Below are 26,762 nucleotides of genomic sequence, written 5' to 3'. Positions count from 1 at the left end.
ACTATCCAACCTGAAACAGTCTGTATGGGAACTTCCTGGCCTTTTTTGGACCCTTTAAGTGAGATGACCAGATTAGGGTCCTTTCAGAAGGGAGATGCCCGTCTAAATGGAACAGCAAAGTAAATTTAACATCCAGGGTGCGTAAAAGTCTTTCTATGTCATTCTTAAGTGTAGGGGAAAATACTGGTAAGACAACGTCCTGGTTCAAGTGAAGAGAGGAGACAACCTTTGGCATAGATAAAGAACGGCCTTCTCTGCGAACATCTTAATGAAAGAGGACAGTATCTAAGGATTTTGCAATTCACTTACCCTCCCAGCCAAAGTCATGGCCAACACAGGGCAGCTTTACCAGCCAGTACCGTGAGGGAGCAGGTAGCTAGGGTCTCGAAAGGTATATGCATGACTGAGGTGAGAACCAAGGAAAGACTCCCCTGGAGAAGAGGTCTGGATGCTGGAGGATATAGGTTTGCTAGACCTCTAAAGAAGGACTTGCATTCTGGCTAAGTAAAGAGAGATTTCCCGTTTATGTTGTCATGGTAGGTGGAAATGGCCACCAGATGGACCTTAATGGAGGAATTTGACAAACCTTGGTCCTTTAACTGGACCAGACAGTGTAAAAAAGAGAGAAATGCAGAAGAGACAGGGTTCTGAGGGTTTTCTTTGTTCCAAAGAGAAAATCATTTCCTTTTGGCTCAGTATGATTTCCAGATGGATGTTTTCCTAGCCTCTAACAGGACCTTTTGAACCAGGGAGGAAAAAACTAATTCAGGGGACAGACAAACCAGGCTGTCAGTTTCAGAGTGCCCAGGTCGTGGTGGAGGAACCACGTCATCCTGTAGCAGATTTGGGGTTGGAGGAAATGGTGGATGTTGCCCTGTTCCATTTGAAACAGAGTTGGAAACCGAGCCTTTGGTTTGCAATACACCAGTAAAGGCGTATTACAATTGCTGAGGAACTGGCCCTCATCATCTTGCTAAGTGTTTGAGTCATAAGAGGTAGAGGGGGAAATGCATAAAGGAGGGTACCTGACCAAGGAATCTGAAAGGCATCTCTGAGAGAGGTTTCCTCTTCCCTGCCCTTGAGCAATACTGTGCATACTTCCTGTTAAGGTATGTGGTAAAGAGGTCTATGGTCAGATGTCCCCATTTTACAAAAAAGGTGGAATCGATGATGATGTGGCTGGACCTGCCTGGTTCTTCTGAGCTGTGTCAGGTGCCAAACATCCAGTGGAATTGAGGACTGTTCTGGGCTCTGCAGTTCTTTATCTGTGGCACTGTGATCAGAGTCGGTAGAGCTCTTCAGGGCTGACTCCCAAAGAGCTGCTTTAAGTCACAACACCCTTTCATACTATGCTTTGGGTGTGAATTGTTTGAAGACTACACCCCACAAGGTGTCATGGACTTCCCCCAGACAGAAGAGGCATTTGTCATGCCATCTGGTGTGTTAACACAATGGGAACACTTCTTGAAGAGGGCCTTTGATGCCATGGAACTGAAGGCCCTGACTCGCATATAGTTTGACGGATCTGAGGAGCAGAGGAGAGAGACATCCTTCTTCCATAGTGGCAAAAGAAGAACTGAAGGAGGGAGCCACTCACCCACCTTCTATAGCCGCACCTGGGGGAAAAGCACGCAAAAGGCTAGGCGAGCATCTCACTCCTGTAGAAGCTTTAGAATGTCTGTCACTGGCCTGCACATGTGTAGATCCTATGTGGGACTGCACAGAAGACACAACAATGAAACAATCTGAAATTCCCCATGATCTAACACCAAACCTCCATTTCCAAGACCTCAGCTACTCTCAACCTTCCATGCCTCCCGGTCATGTTGAGTCCTCATCAAGCCTTTTAATTTTTCTCCCTCTCTCTTTTGGACAGTTTTCAAACTCATATTTTTCTAAGCATGTAATCTGTAACTTGACAGTTGCCTGCATTTGCTGCTGTTGTCTGTGGCACAAGTCACCCCACTTTGATACTAGATACAGCAGTAATAATTCCTTAGGCACATCTCAGAAACTGAGGAACAGTTACGCATGAAATTTTTTGAACAGTTTATTTAAAAATTTGTTATTTCAATCTTGAAAAGGTTTTTCACCATATGGTTTGAGCACTCTTTTACTTGCATTTTTAAACATAAAGATCAATCAATGAGAATTTGGAATTGACCAACAAGATACTGATAAATTGATTATATAAAAAGTTTAAAATGCGGGCAATTTTTGTACCTAAGCTCTCATTCATATCTTATATACAAATAGCCAAGTGGCTGTGTAGATCAAGGCCACTTGGTTACAAAGCAGACAATTCTGCAATTTTGGGGGACCCCCAAAGATTACAGAAATAGCCGAAAACCATCTGAAATACATGAGGGGGTTAAACCCCAGCTAACACAGTGTGAGGGGGATGGAGGGAGAAAAGGTAACAGGAAAAGGTTGGGTTGGGTTGGATGGGGGACAGAGTAACAGGGAAAGGTTGAGAAAAGGAAAGGTTAACAGGGACAGCTTGGGTGGAGGGGGGGCACAAGGTTAACAGGGAAAAGCTGGGTGGGCAGAGTAACAGGGAACAATCGAGGAGGCAAAAAGTTAACAGGCGAAAGTTCAGTGGGAGGGAGGGAAAGTTTGGTGGGAAAACAGTATCAGGGGAAAGCTGGGGGACAGAGTAAAAGGGAAAAGCTGGGGGGAAAGTTAGCAGGGAAAGGTTGGGAGGGAGGGACAGAGAAACAGGGAACAGTTTGGGGAAACAGGGAAGGGTGAGTGGGAAGAGGGAAAAGAAACAGGGATGGGTGGGTGGCAGGAGGGAAAGCAAAGCCAGGAAGAATGGAATTCCATCTCCCTGCAAGTCTCCCCCCGCCCCGCCCATCAACACCACCACCACCCTGGGTCCAGTGCACTTCTCAGCATCGCTACACCTGCCTTGGCTCCCCGCATGCCCCTACCACCTTCAGAACACCATCCATGATATTTGTTGCAGGACCCTGCTTGTAAATAATATACTGCTTAGTCTATGGATCTCATGAACAGGCTCCCTATACCAGTACACTGTTGTGTGTCATTGGGTTGGTTCTATTGAAAGATATTACATAGATTGTGTTCTTCTCTATACTGAAGCAGAAGTGAAGAGCAAGAGGCCAGTAGCACCTATAAGACTAACAAAATTTATGGTAGGGTTAGAGCTTTCGTGAGCCACAGCTCACTTCTACAGACACCGTGAGAACTTGAGTCCATCTGTTCTTATACCTTGGAGAGTGGAGTGATTACAGAAGCCAAATGATAACAGCTGGTGAATGACAAAGTTAGGCATGATTGAATAGGGTGGGGTATGCAGAGGGGCAGTGAGTGTGGAGAAATTAGCACTGGTAATGAGGCAGGAAGTCAATGTCTCCATTCAGTCCAGGTGGATGCATTGTCTTGAGCTTCGTTATCATTCCAATTCAGCAGACTTCATTCCACTCTCCAAGATATAAAGACAGATGGACTCACATTCTAGCTGTATCTGAAGAAGTGAGCTGTGACTCATGAAAGCTCACACCCTACCACAAATTTTGTTAGTCTTTTAGGTGCTACTGGACTCCTGCTCGCATAAGTAGTTATTCGTACTGCTACTCCATCACTGGGGAGAAACTGAATGGCAAAGCACCACTGTCCTCTTGTACTTCATCTGAAAGGCCTTAAAGACAAGAAGGGTGGAGGGAGATGGGTGTGTTTTAATCATACAGGATATTCTAATGTTTATTCCTTCGTTTCTGCAGCCCTCAAGTTATATAAGGCCAAATCACTGGTACAACTGTTATATGGAATGTTTTTAGGGCTGCCCTCCTCATGCTTTGCCCAGCAAGAAAGTGTCCAGTCTAAATTTTTGAGAGCTGTTCTGCAAGTCCCAAATAGTGTATCCAATGCCTGGATACGATTGGAGTCAGGTACTCTCAGGTATAAAGCCAGGGTATGCATACAATCCATTTATATGTGACTGAAAGGTCATTTTAACCCACAAAGTTTGTCTCCCCTGATCCTTCATGATGACTTCCAATCCAGCTGGCTCAAGGCTGTTCACAGCTATGTTAATAGAATAGGCTTTTCTCCCCACGTACTCCTAACTATATTATAGAGTCGAACAAGCAAAAGGGCTAATCAGACAAAGAACAGAGGCTATTGAGCATCAATCTGACATCTCCAGTGCATCCAAACCTGGGTTGCTGCTAAGCACTTTTGAGCCGGCAGCACACTTGGCTTCTGTGGAAGTATAGAGTTTCAGAAGGGTGTATGCTGTAGCCAGGTGTTCCGCTCTTCCATCTGCGGTTATCAAAGGCAGGTATAATAAAATCCCATACCTAGAAAGGTTGTGCTCATGCCCCTTAGGAGAGGTCGAGTCTGTAGAGCATACATTTTTTAGCTGTCCATTTTCTAGGGAGGCTTGTCTTAGATTTATTACTCCAGTATTTGATATGATCCCTGGTCATATAACTACCAATAAAGCAAGGCTTCACTGGTTTTTATCTGATAAAAATGTTATGATTGCATGTCAAGCGGCTAAATTCTGTGCACTAATTCTTAAACTACAGAATTTGCATCTCAAAAGCTGTTAAAATCGATCTCTTCTTTTAAACTGTATTTTCTTTCTGATTAATCTGTATGCTGGTTTTAGGACCATAAAAAACAAACAAACAAACAAACGTTTATTCTATTCATCCTTCAATGTTGGACCAACCTCCTTTATTTTTTTCATAACAACCCAATGAGAGGGTCTGGGCTGAGAACAGTGACCACTTAATGAGCTCTTTAGAGGTTTGAGATCACATCTGTATAGTACATCCAAATCTACCCAGAATGCTACACGTGTCTTCACACTGCCTTTGCTTGTCCCACAAAAGCTACAGCCAAGAAAAGGATTTGCCTGAAAATTATTCTCAAGTGAAACAGAGAAGCAATGTAGGGATTCAATGTCAAATATACTCACATAAGGCAAGAGGCTGGGTTCACTATTCACTCCACAAATGCTGATCAAAAAGTGCAGAATTATTTTCAGATTCTTTGGCCAACTATCTGCTAGAGTAGTCCAAACGTTTTCAATTTCAGACCAGGCCACCTCATCACCATACTAGAAAACAATGCAAAGTCATTGTATCCTGTCAAGTTTTACAATTTTGTACAGTACTCAAGACAATAATTTACTGTGACATATATTTCAAAGCCTTTCACTTAAGGAAGCCATCAATTTTATTTAGTAATTTAACTTTCCATGATTACCAAGCAAAAGAAAGCTTGATTAATAGAACCCAATTTCAGAATGAAGCAAGTGGATTCATTTCCAATCCACCTATTGATCTGTCACTGTTGCTTCTGTCCAGTAGTTGATTTCAATGTGTATGATACTTTAAAAGGGACTAAATGAAATCCAACACTGGGCTTTATTATCTTTAAAAGAGACTAATTTTGTTGGAGGAAAAACACTATTGCTATCACAGGTAATTTACAAAGTTGTTTTAATTACTGTGTATGTGTATTAATTATGTATGCTTCTAAGAAAAATGTCTGAAGCAGCATGCAGTAAACATACAAAGCTGCCTTGTACTGTTAGACTCTTGTTCATCTACTGTCTTCTCAGACTGCAGCAGCTCTCCAAAGTCTCTAGAAGAGAAACAACTTGCTACCTGAAATCTTATAAGAGGACATGCCCAGGACTGAACCTGGACCTTCTATCTGAGAAGCAAATGCTTTAACCTTGAAATAGCACCCCTGCCGAAGCTTTGTAGCTGCCTTCAACACTTCATGGATTGACAGTTCAATATCACTGTTACTGGAGCAGACTCTGGTCTTAGCTGTCTAGATGACTTTCAGATGGGTGAGGCCTGATGAAGCAGACAAGGGCCTTCAAAGTGTGTGGTCTTCCACAGCTGGTCTTGACCCTGCCCCCATGGTTAATTGTTTTATGCCAGGCTGGGTTGGTTGGCTGGGTCCAGAAGATAATACATGGTTCTCCGTGGGAGGGTTTAGTCTCAATCACTTTAAAAGAGGCAGCTCTGAGGAACCTCCTGAAGAAGACATCCGTGGACCCAAATGACCTAAACAAATACCACTAGTGGCTTATATTCCATTCTCTGGCAGGGTGCTCGAGCAGGTGGTGGCTACACACCTTCAGGCAATCTTGGAGGAGATAAATTACCTTATCTAGATTCATTTCAATCCTGATTCAGGCCTGCTATGGGTATGGAAACAGCCTTGGTTTCCCCGATGACCTCCGTTGAGAGAGTGATAGGGGAATGTGTCCCTGTTGATTCTCCTGGACCTCTCAGTGGCTTTTGATCAACCACAGTACCCTTCTAGAGAGGCAGGCTGGGCTGGGATAGGGAGTAGGAGGCACTGTGCTTCTGCTCTTACTTGATTAGCCAATTCCAGAAGGTGGTGCTGGGAGACTGTTGATTAGCCTCAGGCATCTATGCTATGGGGTCCCATAGAGTTCCAATCTTATCCGTTATGCTATTTAACATCTTCATGAAACTGATGGGAGAGGTCATCTGGGGATCTAGAGTGAGATGTCACTAATACACGGATGACACTCGCTTTATATCTCCTTAAAAGCTAAGCCAGATGGGTCTGTGGAAATCCTGAACAGGTTCCTAGAGAAGTTAATGGGATGGACAAAGGCCAATAAACTGAAGCTCAATCCACTGTTGGTGCTGTTAGTCAATGGAGAAGCTGATCAGGGACAGCAGAGCCAGCCTGTGCTGCAGGGGGTTGCACTCTCCCTGAAGGAGCAGGTTCATAGCTTGGGGATACTAGCAGATCCTGGCCTATGATCGAAAGCTCAGGTCTCCTTCATGGCACATAGCACCTTTTATCACCTCAGGTTGGCTTGTCAGCTATGGCCATTTCTCAAAAGGCATGATTGGGCCACAGTAATCTACACTCTGATCATATCCAGTTTAGATTACTATTATGTGCTCTGCTTGGGGCTGCCTTTGAAAACGGTTCACAAACTTCAATTGGCCCAAAATGTAGTGGCCAGGCTACTGCCACGGGTTGGTTACAGGAATCATATCAACCCTGTGATGAAAGATCTGCACTGGTAACCCATCTGTTTCTGGGCACAATTCAAAGTGCTCGATCTTACCGTTAAGGCCATAAATGGCTATCCCACAGATACCTTATGGGTGTGGAGTGTGGATTGAAGGTGTATCCGACAACCTTGACACCCCTCTACACACATTTTTGAGGGAGATAGCGGCAGTCCCGAGATGCGTAGCAGGTACTGCTCTTAGGGTGGAATTCGCCCAACCCTCAATTGAGAAGAGAGCATGGATTACAGCCTTTAAGTTGTTCTTGAACAAGGAAATTTACAAGGACAATTCAGGGAAAGTAGGTTTTGCACATTTGATCTCGCAGGATACCTATAAGAGTAGCCAAACTAATTTAATTAACCAGAAACTAAAAATTCTGGATATCGATATAACATCTTTACAGACAAATGAGGCCCTAAGAGTTATAAAATTAAAACTAAAGGATCTCGATTACAGCAGTACTTTCCAGAGAGCCAGACGTACATGTTCGGGCTTATCCCTGGGACTTTCACCCCCAGAGGCTATTCCATCTTATTGCTGTTCTTTAAAGATTCCAGCTCAACGCAGAGCCTTCACATTGGCTAGACTTAACTCCTTCCCCTCTAAAGTGCTTTCTGGTCGTTTCTCCGGACTCCCTTATTCTGAACGAGTTTGTGACTGTGGACAAGGAAAGTTAGAGACCTTGGATCATATAATAGTTTTTTGCCCTAAGTGGAGTAAGGAAAGAGAGAGATTTATTATTCCTATTATGTTAAAAGAAAAGCTTCCCTTCCTTCCTTGGGCAATCTCAGTGTTATTGTCTGATAACTTTCCTGACAATCAAACCTCTGCTATAGTGGCTTCCTTTTTAGCCACGGTGATAAAGAAACAAGATTTTCATGAGTTTAGATAGTTTAAAGTGATAATGACGAGTTATGTCTATGTGAATTGGGTATGATCAAGTGTATAGTTCATATTTTGTTGGTGTTTGTATGGCTTATGGCTTCGGCCGGAAAAGCAATAAACATATTATAAATGGCTTGGGGACAGAGTACCTGAAGGACCATCTCCTCTCATCATCATTATTTATTTATTTCATTGGATTTCTATTCCATCCTTCCCACAAGCAGGCTCAGAGAGCTTGCCTCAAAGACCTTCTCCCTGCTCACCTCTGCCTTCAGAGATGAGGTGGGTGTCACTAGAGATATTTGATACCTACTTTACTTTCTTTTAGGTACCAAGATGGGCAGCCCAATCCTAAGAAGGGCGGGGAAAGTGAACAGGAACCGAACTAAGGCTTGCGACGGCGCATCTGGCCCGTACGCCCGCGTAAGTGGCCCTCCGCCCGCGCTGGGACGCGGCGCTGTCCCGCCGGCGGGCCAGCACCGGTGCAAGCCACAGGCGCCTGGGCGGCAGCGCAGGAGTGGCGTAGAGCCCTACGCCGATGCAGGGGGGGGGCGGGGAGCAAGGCGGGGTCAGAGTTAGTCCACTCCCTAAGCTCCTCCAGAAGCGGGAACGCCCACAGCGGCGCAAAAAAGCTACGCCATGGAAAAAGAAGGCGTAGCCCATAGGCGTCCATGGAACGGCGAAAAATCAGCCCCCTCTCTGAGCGCCCCGCCCCGCCCCTATGGCCCGAAGGAGCATAGGATGAGAACTATACCGGGGACCAATCAGCGTGCGCGCCCGGCGTGGACGAGCCCCCCTCTCTGCACCCAATCACCTGCGACCGCGCCCTACAAAACATCCGGCCAGCGCCGCCCAAACCCCCAGGTAAGTGAGCACTCGGCCGGAGGCTCTGCCCGTCTGCTGAGTGGCATTGCCCCTTTGAAAACCGAAACGGGCTGAGGGCATTCACGTTGGCAGGCGCAGAATGCACTCGGGGGACTTTGCGAAAAAAAGTGGGGGAACTTCTCGTAAAGCGGAAGAGGTGCAAATGTCTGCCTAACTCTCTTTCTACCGTGATAGAAAGAATGACTCAACAGCTAACTGGACTCATGCATGCTAGTTGCTTCTAACTAAGCACAAACTAACCCTTCCGTGGCAGAAGGGAATGACACTTTGCAAATTAACCGCATGCTCTCCCGTTTCCTTGCAGGTGCCCTGACTCTGGCGCTCCCACCTGGTGATGCCCGACGGAGCGCTGACAGGTGAGGAGGAGGTGGGAGGGGGCGTTCCGCAGATTAGTGCAAAGCGCCCATTCACCTGAACCCACCCGCTCACTTGCCGCTTTGGGTGAGGCCCAGCAGGGGTGGGGGGCAACCATGGCCGCCCCTGGCTGCCTCAGAGGCAGGCGCCTCGAAAACCACATGTGGCCAGGTGTTTGTTGTGACCAGCTCATTCCCTCCCATAAAGGTAAAGGCTTCCCAAGGCTGAGTGCATCCTCGCCAGACCGTCAGGCATCAGCTGCTGCCCTCGACCATGTGCAACCCCCCCCGGATGGCGGAGTGTGGGGCTTGCCTTGCCAGTGGAACGAGGCAAAGCCCACACGTGTCTTTTTCCCCCACAGGCACGTCCAGGGCATGGCTGCTCCCCCGCGCCCCGCCCTCCCCAAACATCTCTGACGGACGGTTGGCTGCAACCCAGGAAGCACCGTCGCGCCGTGGCCTGCATCCCAGCCCCGCCCCTCCGAGCGGGAAGGAGGGCTGTGTGGAATGCTCCGGCTCCCTCGCCAGCCTAAACGCAAGCCCGCTCTTTCCAGTGCAATAAAACGAGATGTACAACAACTGTCTTCTGTGTCTGCGAGTCTGACTTCATCCTCCGCCCCTCCCCCAACACTCCCGCCACATCTCCCCACCTGCACATTGCCACAAATGTATCCGACACACCCCATCTTGCCTCCCCGCCCCCTCCCTCCCTCCTCCTCCCCCCCTCCTCCTCTGTATTTGACCAGTGTCTGTACCACCCATCTGCCGAAGAGAACTTGATTCTCAGAAGCCTATGCCACAATAAAATTGGATAGTTTTAAAGGTGCTACGGGACCCTTTTTGAATTCGCTACCACAGGCTAACACGGCTAACCCCCCTGTATCTATGGCCAGGTAGAGGGTTGGGGCGGGGCATGTGAGCAGGGAGGGGGATCAATCCCCGGTGGGGAGAGTAGCTGGAACCGGATAAGCCAGGGAGAGGGTGGTGCGAGCTGCCGCTGCAAGGGGGCAGGAGATGGTAGGGGAAACGGTCCGCTCGCTGGAACCCTAGCCCCCACCAATGGAGAATCCAGGGTGGTGGCAGGCGGATGCCATATCCTGGGCAGGAGGTCTCGCGCGCCTGGGGAGGGTCGCCCCCATCGCAGCCGCAGCCCCAGCAACACAGTCCCATAAGCGGCTGCCTCCCAGAGTGGGTCCAGCCCCTCGGGCGTCTGCAGCAGACCCATTGGTCATTCCAACACCTTCCACCCCAGGGCGTCCTGCCTCGCATCCAATCCCGTGGAGCAGTTGCCAGCCTCCCACGCCAACAGGCCATGGTTGTTGGGAGGGGTGTGTCCGAGGCTGCGCGTGGCTCCGCCCTGGCTCGGCGCCGTCTCCTGCGTTCAGCAATTGTGGCCGCTCGCGTTGCCCTGCCGGGGGGGGGAACCACTCCAAGGCTGCCAGCCCCGCCAATCCTGCAGGGAAGGCTGCTGGCCCCGCCCACAGGGGCAGTGGAAGAGCGCACCAGCTGCGCAAAGTGGCTAAAATGCGGGAGCCCGAGGCCCCCCGGCTGGCTGCCACAGCGTGCCCCTCCCCCGGCCGGGCCATGCAGGCTGGGTGGCCACCCCAGGCCCCGGGAGGGCCCCCCGATGGCAGGTTGCGTGACTGCCCCAGCTCAGGGCGGCATGCCAGGCAGGGCAGGTGCGTTAGGGCAATATGGAAGACATGCCAGAGCGGCCCCTGGCCAGTCCTTGTGCATCCTAAGCACCCCCCCTCTTGGAAGGGATGCGCTGTCACCGCGGGCCTGGTCATGCGCTCATGGTGCCAGGGCAGGATATGGCTGGCAGTTCACCAAAGTATCGCAGGCAGACACGGGTCCATGTGTAGATGAGCATTATTCCCAGTCCCACGGCGCACCGTACGGCCAGGCCCAAGGGTTCGCGTCCCGCAAGGATGCACCTGAGCAGCACAGCATCCCCGAAAGGGAAGAGGGCCCTGGGGCCATAGGAAGCCAACCACCACGGCCCCCTCCCCTCCAACCCACAGGTCTGAGACGGGGGGGCCTGTGCTGAACCTATCCATGAACTATGCAGCTGCCAGACAGAAGATAGGGAATTGTTACATCTCAGACCCTCCAAGGTCATGCCGGCGGGCGGTGTAGTTCGGTGGGCAGCACAGAAACACTATACCCACAGCGGTCCCGGCTGCATGGAGGGCGACGGGTGGCGGGAGCAGTGGGCGGCCAGGCTCGGGGCCCAGCTCATTGCCAAGGCAGCCGGGAATGACCTCCTGGCAGATGAGGGTGCGATGACTGCGCGGCCAGTTTACCTGGAGGAGCTCTTCCCTGGCCGTGCGGAGGAGGCCCACCTCATACGAGCGTGGCTAGACACGGCGCTGTGCGAGGTGGAGCATGACCTCCTGGAAGAGGAGGTGGCTGCGGGCCCCGCGCGCAGTAATTCGGGGTCCTCGGCGCCATCCGGGGGGCCTCCTCTGCTGCCACAGAGGGCAGGCCGTAAGGGCCCGGAGGCGTCCCAGCCACTTCCGTTGAGGCGCAGGTTGCAGGTGCTTGCAGCAGATGCCGGGCTGCCACCAACGGGTGCCCCCCTCCCTCTCTCCCCCCTCTGCAGGGACCATCAATGACAGGTGGATGGCTGCCATGGACCGGGTTCACGGGACATTCCAGCAGGCGCGGGCAGCGGCACCATGTGAGTCTCGCCAACAGGAGGGGCATGGGCATGTGGGGTGGGGCGGCCTGCGGCCGCGACGACAACCCCAGAGCCCACAGGGGCCCTGACGCTCCCATCCCCCACCTCTTGCCCCCACAGCGGCGCCCGCCCGGAGCCCCTCGCCAGATGAGGAGGAACTTGGGAGGGGCTTCACCGCCTGGTCTCCACCCCGCTACCCGCCACCCGCTGAAGACCCAGAGGGTGACCCAGTGGAGGGGCCTGGCAGGAAGCGGCCGAAGCTGGAGCCCGTCCCCACGGACGGCTGGGCAGCTGCCGATATGCCATCCCAGGCACAGGCATCTGGGACCCCAGCCGGGCCCCTGCTCTGTAACGGGGATGCTGTGGCGGGGCCGCTGGCCTCCCCCTGCTCCGACGCGCTACCTAGCCCTCACCCTCCTGGCTGCTGAGGCCGGGGTTCTGGGTTGGCAAGCTGCTCTCTGGGCACCTGATGCAGCCCTGGAATCGATTGGGAATAAAGCCAAGTTCGTTAACCGCTCTTCCAGTGCAGCCCGTCCATGGGGGGCGGTGGCTGCTGGCCGGGGCAGCTTTCCCATGCTCTCTACATGCAGGGGTTGAGGGAGCGGGGACTCGGAGGGGCCGCCTGGGACACCATAGGGGCGTAAAGGGCGAGTGTTTGGCCGGCCGAGCCCCCCATGGCCAGGCATGGCCCTCAGCGCGCAGCATGCCACAGGTGCTCCGTGACCCTGTCTCGCACAGCTCGGTCATGCTCCTGGGGCTCTGCAGGGGCGTCAGGAGAAAGGGGACCGGCGGGCGGCAGCCAGGGGTCCTCGCCTGGGCCCTCTGTGGCTGGCAAGGGGAGCTGCTGGCGCACGGCAATATTGTGCAGCATGACACAGGCAGCCACGAGCTTGGCGACGGTGAACGGCTGCATGGCCAGGCGGCCGCCCGTGTTATGGAGGCATCTGAAGCGCATTTTCAGCTGACCGAAAGCACGTTCGATCACCATCCTCGTGCGCCGGTGGGCCTGGTTGTAGTTGGCTCTGTCGGCGGGCTCATCCGCAGGGTATGGCGTCAGGAGGTAAGGCAGCAATGGATAGCCACGGTCACCTGCAAGGGGAGGCGGAGTTAGGATCTCCCTTCCCATCCCCGTCCCCTCGCAGCTCCCCCACCAACTCCTGACCTAGGAGCCAGCCTCTCCCCTCAGGCCATGATGACAGGAGCCTGTTCAGGCCGGAGGTGGTGAAGATCTGTGCGTCGTGGACACTTCCCGGGAACTTGGCAACGAGGTCCGTGAAGATTCCCTGGTGGTCACAGGCTGCCTGGACGTTGATACTGTAGAACCGGTGCCGATTCCTGTAGACCTGCGGCTCCTCTCTGGGAGCGCATATGGCCACATGCGTGCAGTCGACTGCTCCAATCACATTGGGGAAGCCTGCAAAGGAGGAGAAGCCAGCCCGGATGGGTGCCAACTCTGCCTCCGAGGTGGGAAAGTGGATGTGCTCGCGGATCCGACCAACTAGGGCGTCCAGGAAGGCATGCAGGCAGCGGCTGGCGGATGACTGGGAGACCTCCAAGGCCTCAGCCATGACTCCCTGGAAGGAGCCGGTCGCAAGGTAGCGGAGGGACAGCAGGACCCTCTGGAGGACGGGGATGCCCCGGGGAGCCGCAGCTTGCCCCTGAAGTGCGCGCGCGAGCTCCTCGCACAGAGCCTGTATGGCTGCCCTGTCCAGGCGGAAGCGGTCCAGGCAAGTCATGTCGCCCAGGAGCAGGGATGGCACCCTGGCCTGGAACCGGCGTCGGCGTCTGAGGCAGCACCGCCTGAGGGCCGCTCGGACAAACACGGCTGGCAGGAGGTGGCTGGTCCGGATGGCTGGGAGCCGCGGCGGCAGTGGCGGGCACCAGGCGGGGATGATCGAGGTCCTGCCTGGAAGGAACGCAGGTTGAGTTCCAGCACCCTGAACCCCCCCCCCCCACGCACCTGGAAGCAGCATGCCTACCGGTCTCAGCGGCCCGTTGCAAGTGGTGCTCAGGAGCAGGTCCTCTGTCCGCTGCATGGGCCGTCCCAGCCACCCTTCCCGGTCCTGCACCCCCTGTGCCCTCCTCCATCTTGCCGAGGGGATGGGTGAGCACATGACTAGGTGGCTGGTTCCCACCACTTATCTCGGGGACCGGACATTCCAGCGGGCACTACCCCCATGTCTGCTGAGAGCACTAGTGGCAGCGGAAGCCAACGCCAGGCAAACTGGACAGAGGCCGAGAGAGTGCTGCTTTTTGGGCTCGTGGTGGAGAATGCGGAGGTCGCCCTGAGCACGCACAGGGGCGCCTCATCCCGGTCTCGACGACGGGCATTCTGGCAGATGGCAGCTGACATGGTCTCAGCTGTGGGCAACGCGCCCCGCACTGCTCACTCGGCAATGAAGCGCTGGAATGATTCTTTTGGGCCCGCGCGCAAACGAGTGCGCCTCCTCATGTCTCAGGGGGTTCCTTATGAGCGGGCCCTTGACGAGGGGCTCCCAGGCCCAGAGGCGGTCATGCGAGCGGTCATCCCGGAGGCGGTGGTGGGCGGCCTGGGCGTTGAGGTCCTGCCCGGTTAGTATTTGTGGATTCAGGGAGGCGAGGGGGGGGAACGCATGGATCGTGGCACATGTGTGACAGGGCCTCTCCCGTGACTAGGCACGGCCCCTGAGGGTCCAGACCCAAGCCAGGCGGAGGCAGAGGCAGCGGAGTCTGTGCCCCCCCTGGCAGAGAGCGGGGCCCAGGAACCGGCAGCCCTTCCACCGCCACAGCAAGCCCCTGCTGCCAGCGACGAGGAGCCTCAACCGGGCCCGTCGGGGGGCATGGATCCGGAGCACGGTATGTATCTGTGGCCCTGCTGCTGGTGGGGCCAGGGACCGGCTCGGCCGCCGGCCTCGGCCACACATCCAAGGCCCCTCATGGCGCCGACCAGTCTCAAGACGAGGGGCTGCGGCCGCAGCTGGAATGGCTGTGCTTGGCCCGGCTCGGTGGCCTGTGGCAGCCCATGTTGGGCCGCTGCTCTTCCCTCCCTGGGGCCTCTTCCCACCCATGTCTCGCTCCAGCAGGGACCATGCGCCTGGAGATAGGCGGGGAGGTGATTGCCCAGCTGCGCGAGCTGCCACCCTCCCGGAGGACCTCTGCTGCCGGAGCGGCTCTCCTGCAGTCGCTCGGCTTCCCTGTGTCGGTGGAGGATGAAGGTGGCCCTGGGACTCCGCCGGTTCAGGACACCGCATCGACAGAGCCGCTCGAGGAGCTGTCCCAGCCTGCAGCACCATCCCCTCCAGCCCCCCCGCCCCCGGGTGCCATGGGCCGTGTGCGGGAAGGACCTGGCTCCACCTCTGAGGGGGAGGGGCCCATGGAGGGGGTCCTTCCAGGCGCACGGGCTCGCGGCCCCCGCCCTGCCCAGCAGCTTCCCCCGACACTAGCCGCAATGTGGGCGGCGATCGAGAGGGAGCGGCTAGAGGTGCACGCTGCATGGGAGGAGGCGAACAACCGCGGCCGGGAGTTCATGGCTGCGGTACTGGAAGTGGGGGAAGGGCTCCGTGCCTCTCAAGTCCGTGTCGAAGCCCTGCTCGGGCGGCTCGTCGCCATCCTCGACCCTCCGGCCCCACCCGCTGCAGCAGCTCCACCCGCCCCAGAGGCACCCCTCCCTCGGGCCCAGTTGCGTGCGAGAGGCCGGGCCCGTGGACGGCCAAGGGGGTCCGGCCGCCGGCCTCGCCGGTGACCGCTGCTGCCGCCTTGGGGGTGGGGTGGGGTGTTTTGCTGCACAGGCGGCTCTCCTACACGCCTCCCCTTCCTCACGTCTGCTGGGGGCGGTGGGATGATATAATAATAAAGGCTGATTTCTGTGCAATGGGTGTCTGTGTTCTTTGCCTTGGGATGGGGACGAGGGGGCAGGCCCGCTGTGTCTGCCTCTTGGTGGCGGCCTCAGGCCAGCCCTCCCCTTCGGCGCCACTTGGGGGCTGTCCCCTGCTGCCAGAGACTGGCTGCTGCCCTGGATTCCTCATGGCAGGGCGCCTGCCAGTCCCATGCCAACCTCTCTGGATGCGGCCGCCACGGACTTGGTGCTACATTGGGCAAACGGGGGAAAGGCTTCTCAGACTACACCCACCCCTCTCCTTCCCGACTGCGAGCCCCGCCCGACACACGAGCCGAGGCAGTCTGCCGGCATGGGCGCGGTTTGCCTGCTGCTCTGGGGCCTGGCCGGGATCGCGTGCTGCCCATAGGCTGCGCCTTTCCTGGCCCCTCCCCCTGACGCTTGTCAGGAACAGTGCCCTTTGGCTGCGCCTGGCGGCGGCCGTGCATCAGACCCGCCCACAACACTTTCTGGTTCTCCAAAATTGCATCTCTGCGCCGCTGCGGGCGCCGCTGCGGCCACACTTTGCTGGCACAGGATCCGGCCCGGCGGCGCCGCCACACCACCAGTGCAGCCGCGCCGGCGTTGGGGCCGGCTATAGGATTGCGCTGAAAATGCATCTTTTTACACCGGCTTTAGGGGTTTGTCTTATCAGTTTTAAATGATCTGCTTCTGTTTTATGGATAGCTTTTATACTGCTTATGTCTGATGGCTGGTGTTTTATATTGTGGTTTTTAATTGAAAGCCACCTCCTGCAGGACTCTGAAGAGGTGGCATAAAAATATTCTAAAACATATGCTCCTGCCACCTCTTTTCACAGATTTCACCCCCCTCCCCTCAGGCAAAATAGTATACAAACAGTCCCACTGTAGTTTTTGTGGAAAGGAGAGGAACACTCCTCAGCTAAAACCAATGTACAAAGGGAAGCTTACCAGGCAAGTCAGTACTGTTATAATACATTATTCAGAATAAGAAAGAGGAAATAAACAGATGAAAATCTAACACAGCACCCAAATTTTACACAGAAACAAAGTTGCACTTACCAGTAACTTCTGTTCATTGAGGTCTTCTGTGCAGGCCACACATGGGGCTGCGCATGCACAGACCTGCCAAACAGTGAGGTCTTTACAGCTTTAAAAAGTACTCAGGAGGCACCTGTCTCCCAGAGGGCATGCGCGGGCGCTTCCCACTGAAAACGTCCGCCCTCTGCAGAGATGACGCCACCTTACCCTCAGTTCCTCCTGAGCTGCTGGCTCCTCCAGAAAGGAAAGAACCTAGCGGGGTAGGAGGGAGGGCATGTGTGCCTGCACAGAAGACCTCAATGAACAGAAGTTACTGATAACTGCAACTCTGTTTTCATTGTTGGTCTTCTAGTGCAGTCCCACATGGGAGATTAACAAGCCACTTACCCTGGATGTGGGGCAGGTTCTTCACTTGAATAAAGACTGGACACTGCCTGGCCCACTGCTGCCTCCTTTCTGTTGGCCACATCCAGTGCATAGTGCCTGATTGAATGTGTCCAGAGATGTCCATGTGGCCGCCCTGCAGATTTCTCGAAGTGGTACTCCTGCTAGAAGTGCAGACGACAATGCCTGTGTCCTAGTAGAATGGGCATGTATGTCCAAGGGACATGGTAACTTAGCATATTTATAACTCAGTTTGATGGTCTGGATTACCCATCTAGAGTCTGAGTCTTGGCTGCCCTTCCTTAATTACACCCTGCATAGCAAATGAACATATGTCTGTCTTTCCTGAATGTGGCAGTCCGATCTAGGTAGAAGAGCAATGCTCTGCGAACATTCAGAGTGTGTAATCTCTTTTCTGCCTCTGATACAGGTGAAGGAAAAAAAATTGGTAGTATGATCTCCTGTGACATATGGAACTTAGTGACCACTTTAAGTAGGAATTCTATACTAGTTCTCAGCACTACCTTCTCTCTATGTATTTGCAGGAAGGGTGGATTTGTATGAAGGGCTGCAAGCTCGCTTACCCGTCTGGCAGATCTAACAACTACCAAATAGGCCACTTTTGCAGAATGGAACCAGAGGTCATTTTGGTGGGACATTTTATGCATCTTTTAAAAAAGAGCCTTATCTGCCATCTTGTAGGCAAATTCTTGAATTTCTCCATTGAAAAGAAGACGAAGACTGGAACGCAAGAGGCGAAAGAGGAACTGAGGGTAAGGGGGCATCATCTCCAAAGAGGATGGGCGTTTTTGGCGGGAAGCGCCTGTGCATGTGCTCTGGGAGATGGGTGCCCCTTTGGTACTTTTTAAAGCTGTAAAGACCACGTGGGACTGCATTAGAAGACTGGCAATGAATAAAAAGTATCACAGTTAATAAATATGGTCAATGAACTCAAGTATCTCTTCTGAAAATGTCACACATCAAAATGAATAATCTATTGAAGGTAACATTTGGCATATTTTTACCTTTGCTGTCATATACATGAGGTTGTTTAAAACCAAAGCGGTAGCCTGCGGTGATCCCCAACCTTCCCCTCTTAGCCAGCGCCTGCTGTTCACCATCAGCTCTCTGTCTTTTAAGGGATCCTCTTCATCTTCATCTTGCCGACGAATTGTGGGTAAAGGTTTCAAATCCACCAATTCGATATTATTCATCCATGGTAGCAAATAGTGTAACATCACCTGCCTTCCAGAAGGGTGTGCTGTCTGAATTCTCTGGCTGACTTCTGTGTCAAATGAATACAATTCCAAGTTCAGTTATAATTTTTAAATTAGTTTTTTATGCTGTTTCAGGTACGTTAAATAATATTATTGTACTGAACAGCAGCTCTTTTTCTTTTTTAAATTTTTAAAAATTAAACTAATACAAAGTTCTAAACTGCAAATTACAAAGCTATTAAACAACATCAATTATACAAGCTTGGAATTAGTTTCCCATTCTGGACAGAAAAGCATTCTACTTTCCAAACTTATCTGACATTTGGCAAACAACCTAATTTACATAGATGAATACATTCTACTAATTTCTCTAACCAATCCTCTTTCTTTGGAATTATATTCTTCTTCCAATTCTGTGCAAAATTAATCTTGAAGATGTTATAGCATTAAGAACAAATTCACAAACATCTTTAGAAGGGAATTCTACATGATTTAACAAAAAAAACTTTAGGGGATAATGGTAGCTCTTTCCATATACCTTTAGAGATAACTAACAATCATATTCCAGAACTCTACTGCTCTCCTACACTCTCACCATATGTGTATAAACTTGGCACTGGTAGCCCCACATACCCAACAATCCCCTTTAGTCTCTTGGTATATTTTTGCTAATTTGTGGGGAGATCGGTGCCACTGATATAACATTTTTATTAAATTTTCTTTGGCAGAAAGCTTTACTGAGACGTTTAAACTGCTTCTTAATACTGCTATCCAAACCTCGGAGCTTACTGAGGCTTTCAAATCTTTCATACAGAGTTTAACAAATGTTTTCTGCTGTTTACTATCAGCATCTAATAGAATATATATCTTAAAGAAAGTATTCCTTTCACTACTTATAATAAATTTTTCAAAACTTGTATATTGGGTTCTTATTTCACTTTTACATAATAATATTTGTAGAAGACTTTTAACTTGTAGATACTGAAATCAAGGAATTTGTCCAATGCTTAAAGATGATATTTCTGAAAATGAAACAATTGTTTGCCCATTAGAGATTAAGGATCTATAATTAGACACCTTCAGATCTTCTCAGATTTTAAAATTTCCTTCTTTTGCAGCTTGGCTAATCTCTTTAGATCTTATACAGAAGCCAGAAGTCATATTCCAGGAGCTAATTTTGGTCTAATCTTTATCCAGGCATTTTCTATGGCACTGATAACAAAATTGTCCTTAGCATAATAACTGTATTTATCTCTTTTATTCAACCAAATCCAGATTCTCAAAGGTACTGACACAAAAGATTGCTCAACTGGAGTTAATGTTGTGTCTTTATCTTATTTTATCCCTTTAGTTATCTAGCCTATTCTAGCCAAATAGTAATACTTTTGAACATTGGGAATTCCTTAGCCCCCTCTTACGATCTTATCCTGGGCATCTTGAAAATTTATTCTAGGTCTCTTATAATTCCAGATAAAATTAGATAAATATTTTTGTACGTATTTTTAGCTCAGGAACATTCCAAAACAGAAAAAAATAGTTTAGGCAGTACTGATTTTTTAAAGTAAATTTATCTTACATAGCAACATTAATTTTACTAAAAAAAAAAAATCTATCTTACCTAGCAGCTAGCTGTGGCTGGGCAGATTTTTTTAAAAAGGTTTTTAATTTCCTTCATGAGTACAAGTGACACAAATGTTTCATGCTTTTTGAAATATAAATACTGAGATATTTAACAACGCTGGTTCACTTAACTTTTGTTTAGCAGACCACATACACAATAATCACTTTCTTTAATATTAAACAAAAGAGCCTCTGATTTAGCAATTTTTATATCCAGAAATTTCCAAATTCTTCTATCATATCCTTTAAGATCTTGCTTGAATTTTTAATATGAATTAAAAACATTGCAATATCATCAGCATATAAATGTAATTTGTAGTAACACTAATTTATGGTTATTTCCTTTATATTAGGTGTTTGACAGATTAAAGCTGCAAAAGGTTGTAAATAAATAGCAAATAACAATGCTGATAGAGGGCACTCTTGTCTTACTCCTCTCATTATATTAAACTGTTGGGAAAACTCTCTGTGTATACACAGTCTGGTGGTAGAACCAGAGTGTATTATACCTGCACAGTTTATGATGTTTTCACCAATGCTAGTAATTAAGGCATTTAATTAAACATCTAGGTTCTATGCTATCAAAGACCTTTTCAGCATCTAAAAAGAAAAAAAAACAGCAGAGATATTGTGTTTTTTGACATATTCCATTAGTGCCAAGACTTTCTATATGCTTGAATTTAATTGCCAATGTTGTATAAATTCAGCTTGATATACTTATTTTCATGAGCCTGCTCAAAAGAATAGTAGTAAATATTTTATAATCACAGTTCAATAATGTTATTGGCATATCAGTTTTCCTTCCCTCTAGGTTTGTGGTAACTTTCTCACTCTTTTAATTTCATTAATTGTATTCAATAAAGGTATACCTATAATTTTATTAAATAATTTATAGAAATTTAATTGTTTATTTGGTGCATATGTAGAGCCCACTGTCAGCTTTTCCCCATTAAAGATTCTTTTAATAAAAAGGAATCTACCATCAGAGTCCTGTAAGAAATCTTTGAAAGTTTTTAAGATAAATGGCAATGCCCCTTGATTTTTTGCTGATACTCAGCCCAATTTTGTGAAATTTAAAATATTAGCTTTCCTTAACTGAACACGTGCTTCTTGCAATAAAACAATATTAGCATTCGGTTTATGAAGATGATGAAAGATTTGTCTTCTTTTTGCATGGCTCATTCAAACGGTTGACATTTAAAGAGATTATTTTCAAAGGCATTCAGCTGGCCTGGAAGGGCCATTTGTCAGTACTGATGATGTTCGATTATCTCAGTTAATTCCATTTTACTAGTTCCGTCAACACACACATTAATAAAGGAGTGGATTATGGTTATTTCCTGTTCTAGTGGTACTTCCTGAATGTTCCTTACAAGCTCAAGAGCTTTCAAATATCCAGGTTCGACCTGGTCCGTAATATTCTGAGACTTTGGATTTGGATATGGGTAATCAGGGATCTTATTGAAAATGTCAGGAGTATGCTCATTAAAAATACATCTGAACTCTTTCTATATCTAATAAGGGAAGATGTTGATCCATTTTTCCAACTTTTATATTGCCACCAGAATCTTTATCCTCTGTTCCTCTCATCGCTCTCTTCGAAATGCCCCTAATTTATCAATAATTAACTGTTGCTTGTCACTCTGCAAGTTTCTAAATATCGATCCCGTGTCCTCTTCAAGCTGCTGTGTTCCACAGTCTCTAAACCCGACATGAAGGAACACACAATTGAATCTTTACCTGACACTCTTGAGTTGCGTTCTCTCTTGGGTCATCTTCTTTCTTAATTAAGGTTTAATGAGCAAAACACAGCTGCTCTTTTTCATTCAGGTGGCAAAGCCAATGTATTCCTAATGAAGAGTGCCCTTTGTGCTTCTCTCACAAACAGAACATGCCAAAATGGTATAAGGAACCTATTTACAGAACTTTCAACAAGATGCTACAAAACACACATGACACTTGACACAATTTGAAAAACTGAGAAACTCAAATCAAAAGATTTGACTCTGCTCCAAGCAATATATCATGTCTGCTGACATTAACAATCCAGATGAGAACAGACGTGCATGCTGTCAAAAGAAAAAAAATTGTGCACCAACTGCAGGATTGCATGTAATTGTAACAAGACGCAACATTAAATCATTTAACTGCGTAATGCTCTACTTAGACCAGAGAACATTGAGGAGAGGAATGAATTTTTTTTTTAATCCCCCATTTTTTCAAGGTTTTTTTTCCCTTTTGGAATGAGGGAAATGAAAGACAAGGCTTTGCTGAGAATATGAAAATAGTTGCACAAGGCAATCTACATCATTAGAGGACCAATTTGGTGTGGTGGTTAAGAGCAGAGGGACTCTAATCTGGAGAACTGGGTTTGATTCCCCATCCCTCCACTCGAAGCCATCTGGGAGATCTTGGGTCAGTCATAGCTCTGCCACAGCCGCCCCCCCTCCCCACCTCACAGGGTGATTGTGGCGGAGATAATAACAACATACTTTGTAAACCTTTCTGAGTGGGTGTTGTCCTGAAGGGCGGTTTATAAATAGAATGTTATTGTTATTATTATTAGATAATTATAATTCCTATGTGTAACTGTAGAGAGATACACGTTTTCAAGATTTTTGTTTAAATGTAAATTTTGCCAAAAATTAATATGCTTTAATGGCTTTAATAATGCACTATTAAAGAATTCAGTATTTTCAATGCTATGAACTTTAACTTGGTATCAAAACATGCAGATAGTTTTCATCATTATCATTAGTTCTACTTGTGCCTGAGAATCATATGATTCTACCTGGGAAACCAACTATATAAATACCCTGTGTCTTAACTAGCATGATGGATTGTTCTGGCTCGCTCAAAGTCTATAGACTGCTGAACGATTCCCTTCATGATGTAACCGAGAAGGTGGCTGAGTTTCTCCATTCTGCCTTGAAGTTGCGTCAAAGGATATCACGGAGTTAAGCTCTAAATGTATTTTTGTATTTGTAATACAGCATTCTTTGAACTTTGTTCTTTCTTTTTGTAAGTGGATAACTTGAATTGCTGCTATATGCCAATAAAGGCTAACTTGACTTGACTATATAAATACTGTATATTGATAAGGCTACCCTGGTCCCAGCAATCTGTTGCCCACTACAAGTTAAAACCAGCAGGCAGCATACATAAGAACATCTACCATTTAAAACCTACATACTGTAACCCACCTATAAAACCTCAAGTATCCTTTTAAAAACCTCAGCCTTATAGCTTTCTAGAAACACTTGGTTCCTTGTCCATTAAGCTCTAGTTTGCATTTGCCTGAGCTTTTAAATAAACTTGTTCTTGGTGGTGGTGGTTGTTTTATTAGTTGCAGTGGCGATTCTGCTTTTGATTTTATTCTGGCAGGGTCCCCCTTCCTACTGCAGAGCCCCTCCTCCCACTTGGAGAGCAGCCTAACACTCAGCAAAAGACTTGGCATGTGTGTACAGGGGGCCATAGGAAGAAGGGAAAAACAATAAAAATCGCTTCCATTAACTTGGAAGCATTGAGACCAAACCTATATTGCTGTATTGCATCATTAGGGATCTCCTGTGTTACCAGAAGTTGGGAAAGGCTATTGTTAACGAGAAGTTAACCAGAGCTTAATAGCAAAGTCAAGTGCCTTTGGATGACTTAATTAAAAAAAACATCTTTTCATAATCAAAGGATACCTGAAAATATTGCAAGAGTTAATTCTGGATATGTCCTTGCTAATTCTTCAGAGAGTTGGTAATAGGAAACAGAATACAAATGTGGCAAAGGCGAAGGCTGGCTCAATATCCCATCAGTTCTCTGAACTTCTAGTTTATGAGCATAGCGAAACATCTTCAGCTCTAGAATCTAAAAAAACAGAAATAACCTGTGTAAAATGACCTTGAACAAATGAGTGGACCATAAGCTGCAGAATGTTGTTTTTAAAAAACAGGGTTGTACATACCTGTAACTATTGTTCATCAAGTTCTTCTGTGCATCCCCACGTTGGAGACTGTGCACAGACAGGTCTGCCGAGGGAGAAACTTATTACCTTCTTTCGAGCATTGTTAGGGGTTATTTCTCCCTGGTCATGTATACTAACTGTTTTTCCTGCCTAAAACTGGTCCCATGATCTAGGAAGAGCGACCCCCTTTCCCTCAGTTCACCTGAGCTGCCGCAAACCCAACTAGTTACTATTAGAGAGTTCACAGTGGGGCAGAAGGGAGGGAGATGTGTGTCTGCACAGAAGAACTCAATGAACAATAGTTACTGGTATTTACAACCCTGTTTTCATCTTTGTTCTTCTGTGCATCTCCACATTGGGAAGATTACCAAGCTAGACACAATAAGGAGGCAGGGTGAATCTCTCCAACCCAATTTTATTTGCTCACATTATAAGAACTGTACTGAGAAACATCCTCAGCACATCAAACTATGAATAAATAATTCAACATCATTCTTTTTTTATTTTTTAGGCAGATCAACATCACCAACAGGGAATCATCAAGCAAATATATACATATAGATGTTTTGAAAATACAAGTATAATAAAACTCTACCATGGTAACAATAACACTTTGTGTTCATTCACTTTCATTACACATATGCATACACCAAGACATATAGTTATTGTTCTGTGTATCACACAAACAAGGAATGTAACACTGCCCTTGCCACAGCAACATCACATGTGACATTCACATTCAATGCATAATGCTTAGCAAAGGTCTCTGAAGAAGACCGGATTGCCGCTCTACAGATATGAGCTACTGGCAATCCCCTCAGAGAAGCAGATGAAGATGCTTGCGCCCTGGTAGAGTGGGCTCTGACTCACAGCAGGCACTCTATCCCCACCTGCTGGTAAACTCTCTGGATTGCTGACACAATCCACCATGATAAGGTTTAGGCCGAATCTTGCTTCCCTTTATTGGGCCCCCCAGAACAGACAAAAAGTCTGTGCGAAACTCCTTCATCCTATCCAAATAAAAGGATACGGCCCTTTTTAAATCTAAGGAATGCAATGCCCCCTCTGCTCCAGACTCAGGAGAGGGGTGGAAAACAAGGAGGACAATATCCTGTGAAACATGGAATGGTGACACTACCTTGGGTAGGAACTGCAGACTAGGTCTGAACACTACTCTATCAGAGTGGATTCTTAGGAAGGGAGGGTCTGCTCTGAGTGCAGAGAGTTCACTCACTCTCTGTGCCGAAGTTATTGCAACTAAGAAGCAAACCTTCCAAGACAGCAATTCCAAGGGACATGTAGCCAAAGGCTCAAAAAGTTTTAACAATCTCTGAGAGCACTAATGATAATGACCATTGGGGAATCAGAGGTGTGACAGGTGGATTAAAGTTAAACATCCCCTTCAGGAATTTTTTAGAAGTTGGGTGAGAGAATACTCTCACGCCCTTCAACCTGCTCATGGTTGGCTGAAATAGCTTCCAGGTGAACTTTCAAAGAGGTAGCGGTGGGCCTGCAGACTTAAAAAAACACAAATAATCCACAATGTCATATAAGGAACATGTAGCTAGCAATATGCCTTTTCTGTCAGCCCAATACACAAAGTGTGTCCACTTAAAGGAATAGGACCTCCTAGTAGAAGGTCTCCTGTCATTTGGGATCACATGCTGCACCTCCTTAGAACAACCTAAGGGTTGGGGTGTATACGCCACGCTGTCAGGTGCAGTTTCTCCGGGTTGTGGTGAAACAGATCTTCCCACAAAAGAATGTCTGGGACTACCGGCAGTGTAATGTTTATTTATTTATTTATTTATTTATTTATTTATTCAATTTATATACCGCCCATCCCAGGGGCTCTGGGCGGTGAACAGTTAAAATTGATAAAAACAAAACTAAAATCAATATACAAATAATAAAACAAATTAACAAGGTGCAGTGGTGGGGAGAACCTTCCCCACCCCAAAGGTGGGAGGCCGACATGGCACCGCCCCCTTCAATCACCAAACGCCTGGCGGAACAGCTCTGTCTTACAGGCCCGGCGGAACGATAATATGTCCCGCTGGGCCCGGGTTTCCATTGACAGAGCGTTCCACCAGGCTGGGGCCAGGACTGAAAAAGCCCTGGCCCTGGTTGAAGCGAGGCGGGCTTCCTTAGGGCCGGGGACCACAAGTAAATATTTATTCGCTGATCGGAGCGATCTCCGGGGAACGTACAGGGAGAGGCGGTCCCGAAGATATGCCGGTCCCAACCCACTCAGGGCTTTAAAGGTAAGAACCAACACTTTGAACCTGATTCGGAATTCAACTGGAAGCCAGTGCAGCTGGCGCAGGACAGGTGTGATGTGTGACTGGTAAGGTATACCAGTCAGGACCCGTGCCGCCGCATTCTGGACCAGTTGTAGTTTCCGGATCAGGCCCAGGGGTAGCCCAGCGTAGAGTGAGTTACAGTAATCTAGCCTGGAGGTGACCGTTGCATGGATCACTGTAGCCAGGTCCTGGGGCGTCAGGTAGGGGGCAAGTTGCCTGATCTGACGAAGATGGAAAAATGCAGACTTGGCAACCGCCGTGACCTGGGCCTCCATCGATAGGGAGGCATCCAGGAGCACACCCAGACTCTTTACCACTGGCAAAGTTGCCAGTGGTGTCCCATCCAGGGCAGGGAGCTGGATCCCAACATCTGGCAGCCCCCGTCCCAGCTGCAGGACCTCCGTCTTCACTGGGTTCAATTTCAGCCTGCTCTGTTTCAACCATGCCGTCACAGCCTCCAAAGCTCTGGCCAGATTGTCTGGGGCCGTGTCTGGCCGGCCGTCCATCAACAGAAAAAGTTGGGTGTCATCCGCGTATTGATGACAACCCA

The 26,762-nt window shown here is 48.8% G+C and overlaps 1 protein-coding gene across 4 annotated transcripts in view; it reads right to left on the bottom strand.

Moving 5' to 3' along the window:
* Positions 1-26,762, bottom strand: part of FRYL (FRY like transcription coactivator) — a 265,895-nt gene that overhangs the window by 72,599 nt on the left and 166,534 nt on the right. For all 4 annotated transcript variants that reach the window (XM_054990361.1, XM_054990362.1, XM_054990363.1 and 1 more), the window contains 3 exons: positions 23,644-23,812; positions 18,143-18,402; positions 4,952-5,092 (listed from right to left, as the gene is read on the bottom strand). In XM_054990361.1, coding sequence (XP_054846336.1) covers positions 4,952-5,092; positions 18,143-18,402; positions 23,644-23,812 — 570 coding nt within the window. The remainder of the gene's footprint in view (positions 1-4,951; positions 5,093-18,142; positions 18,403-23,643; positions 23,813-26,762) is intronic.

This window comes from Eublepharis macularius, chromosome 10, assembly GCF_028583425.1.
Source record: "Eublepharis macularius isolate TG4126 chromosome 10, MPM_Emac_v1.0, whole genome shotgun sequence".
NCBI classification, from domain to species: Eukaryota; Metazoa; Chordata; class Lepidosauria; order Squamata; family Eublepharidae; genus Eublepharis; species Eublepharis macularius.
This window is presented reverse-complemented; position numbering and strand designations above follow the sequence as displayed.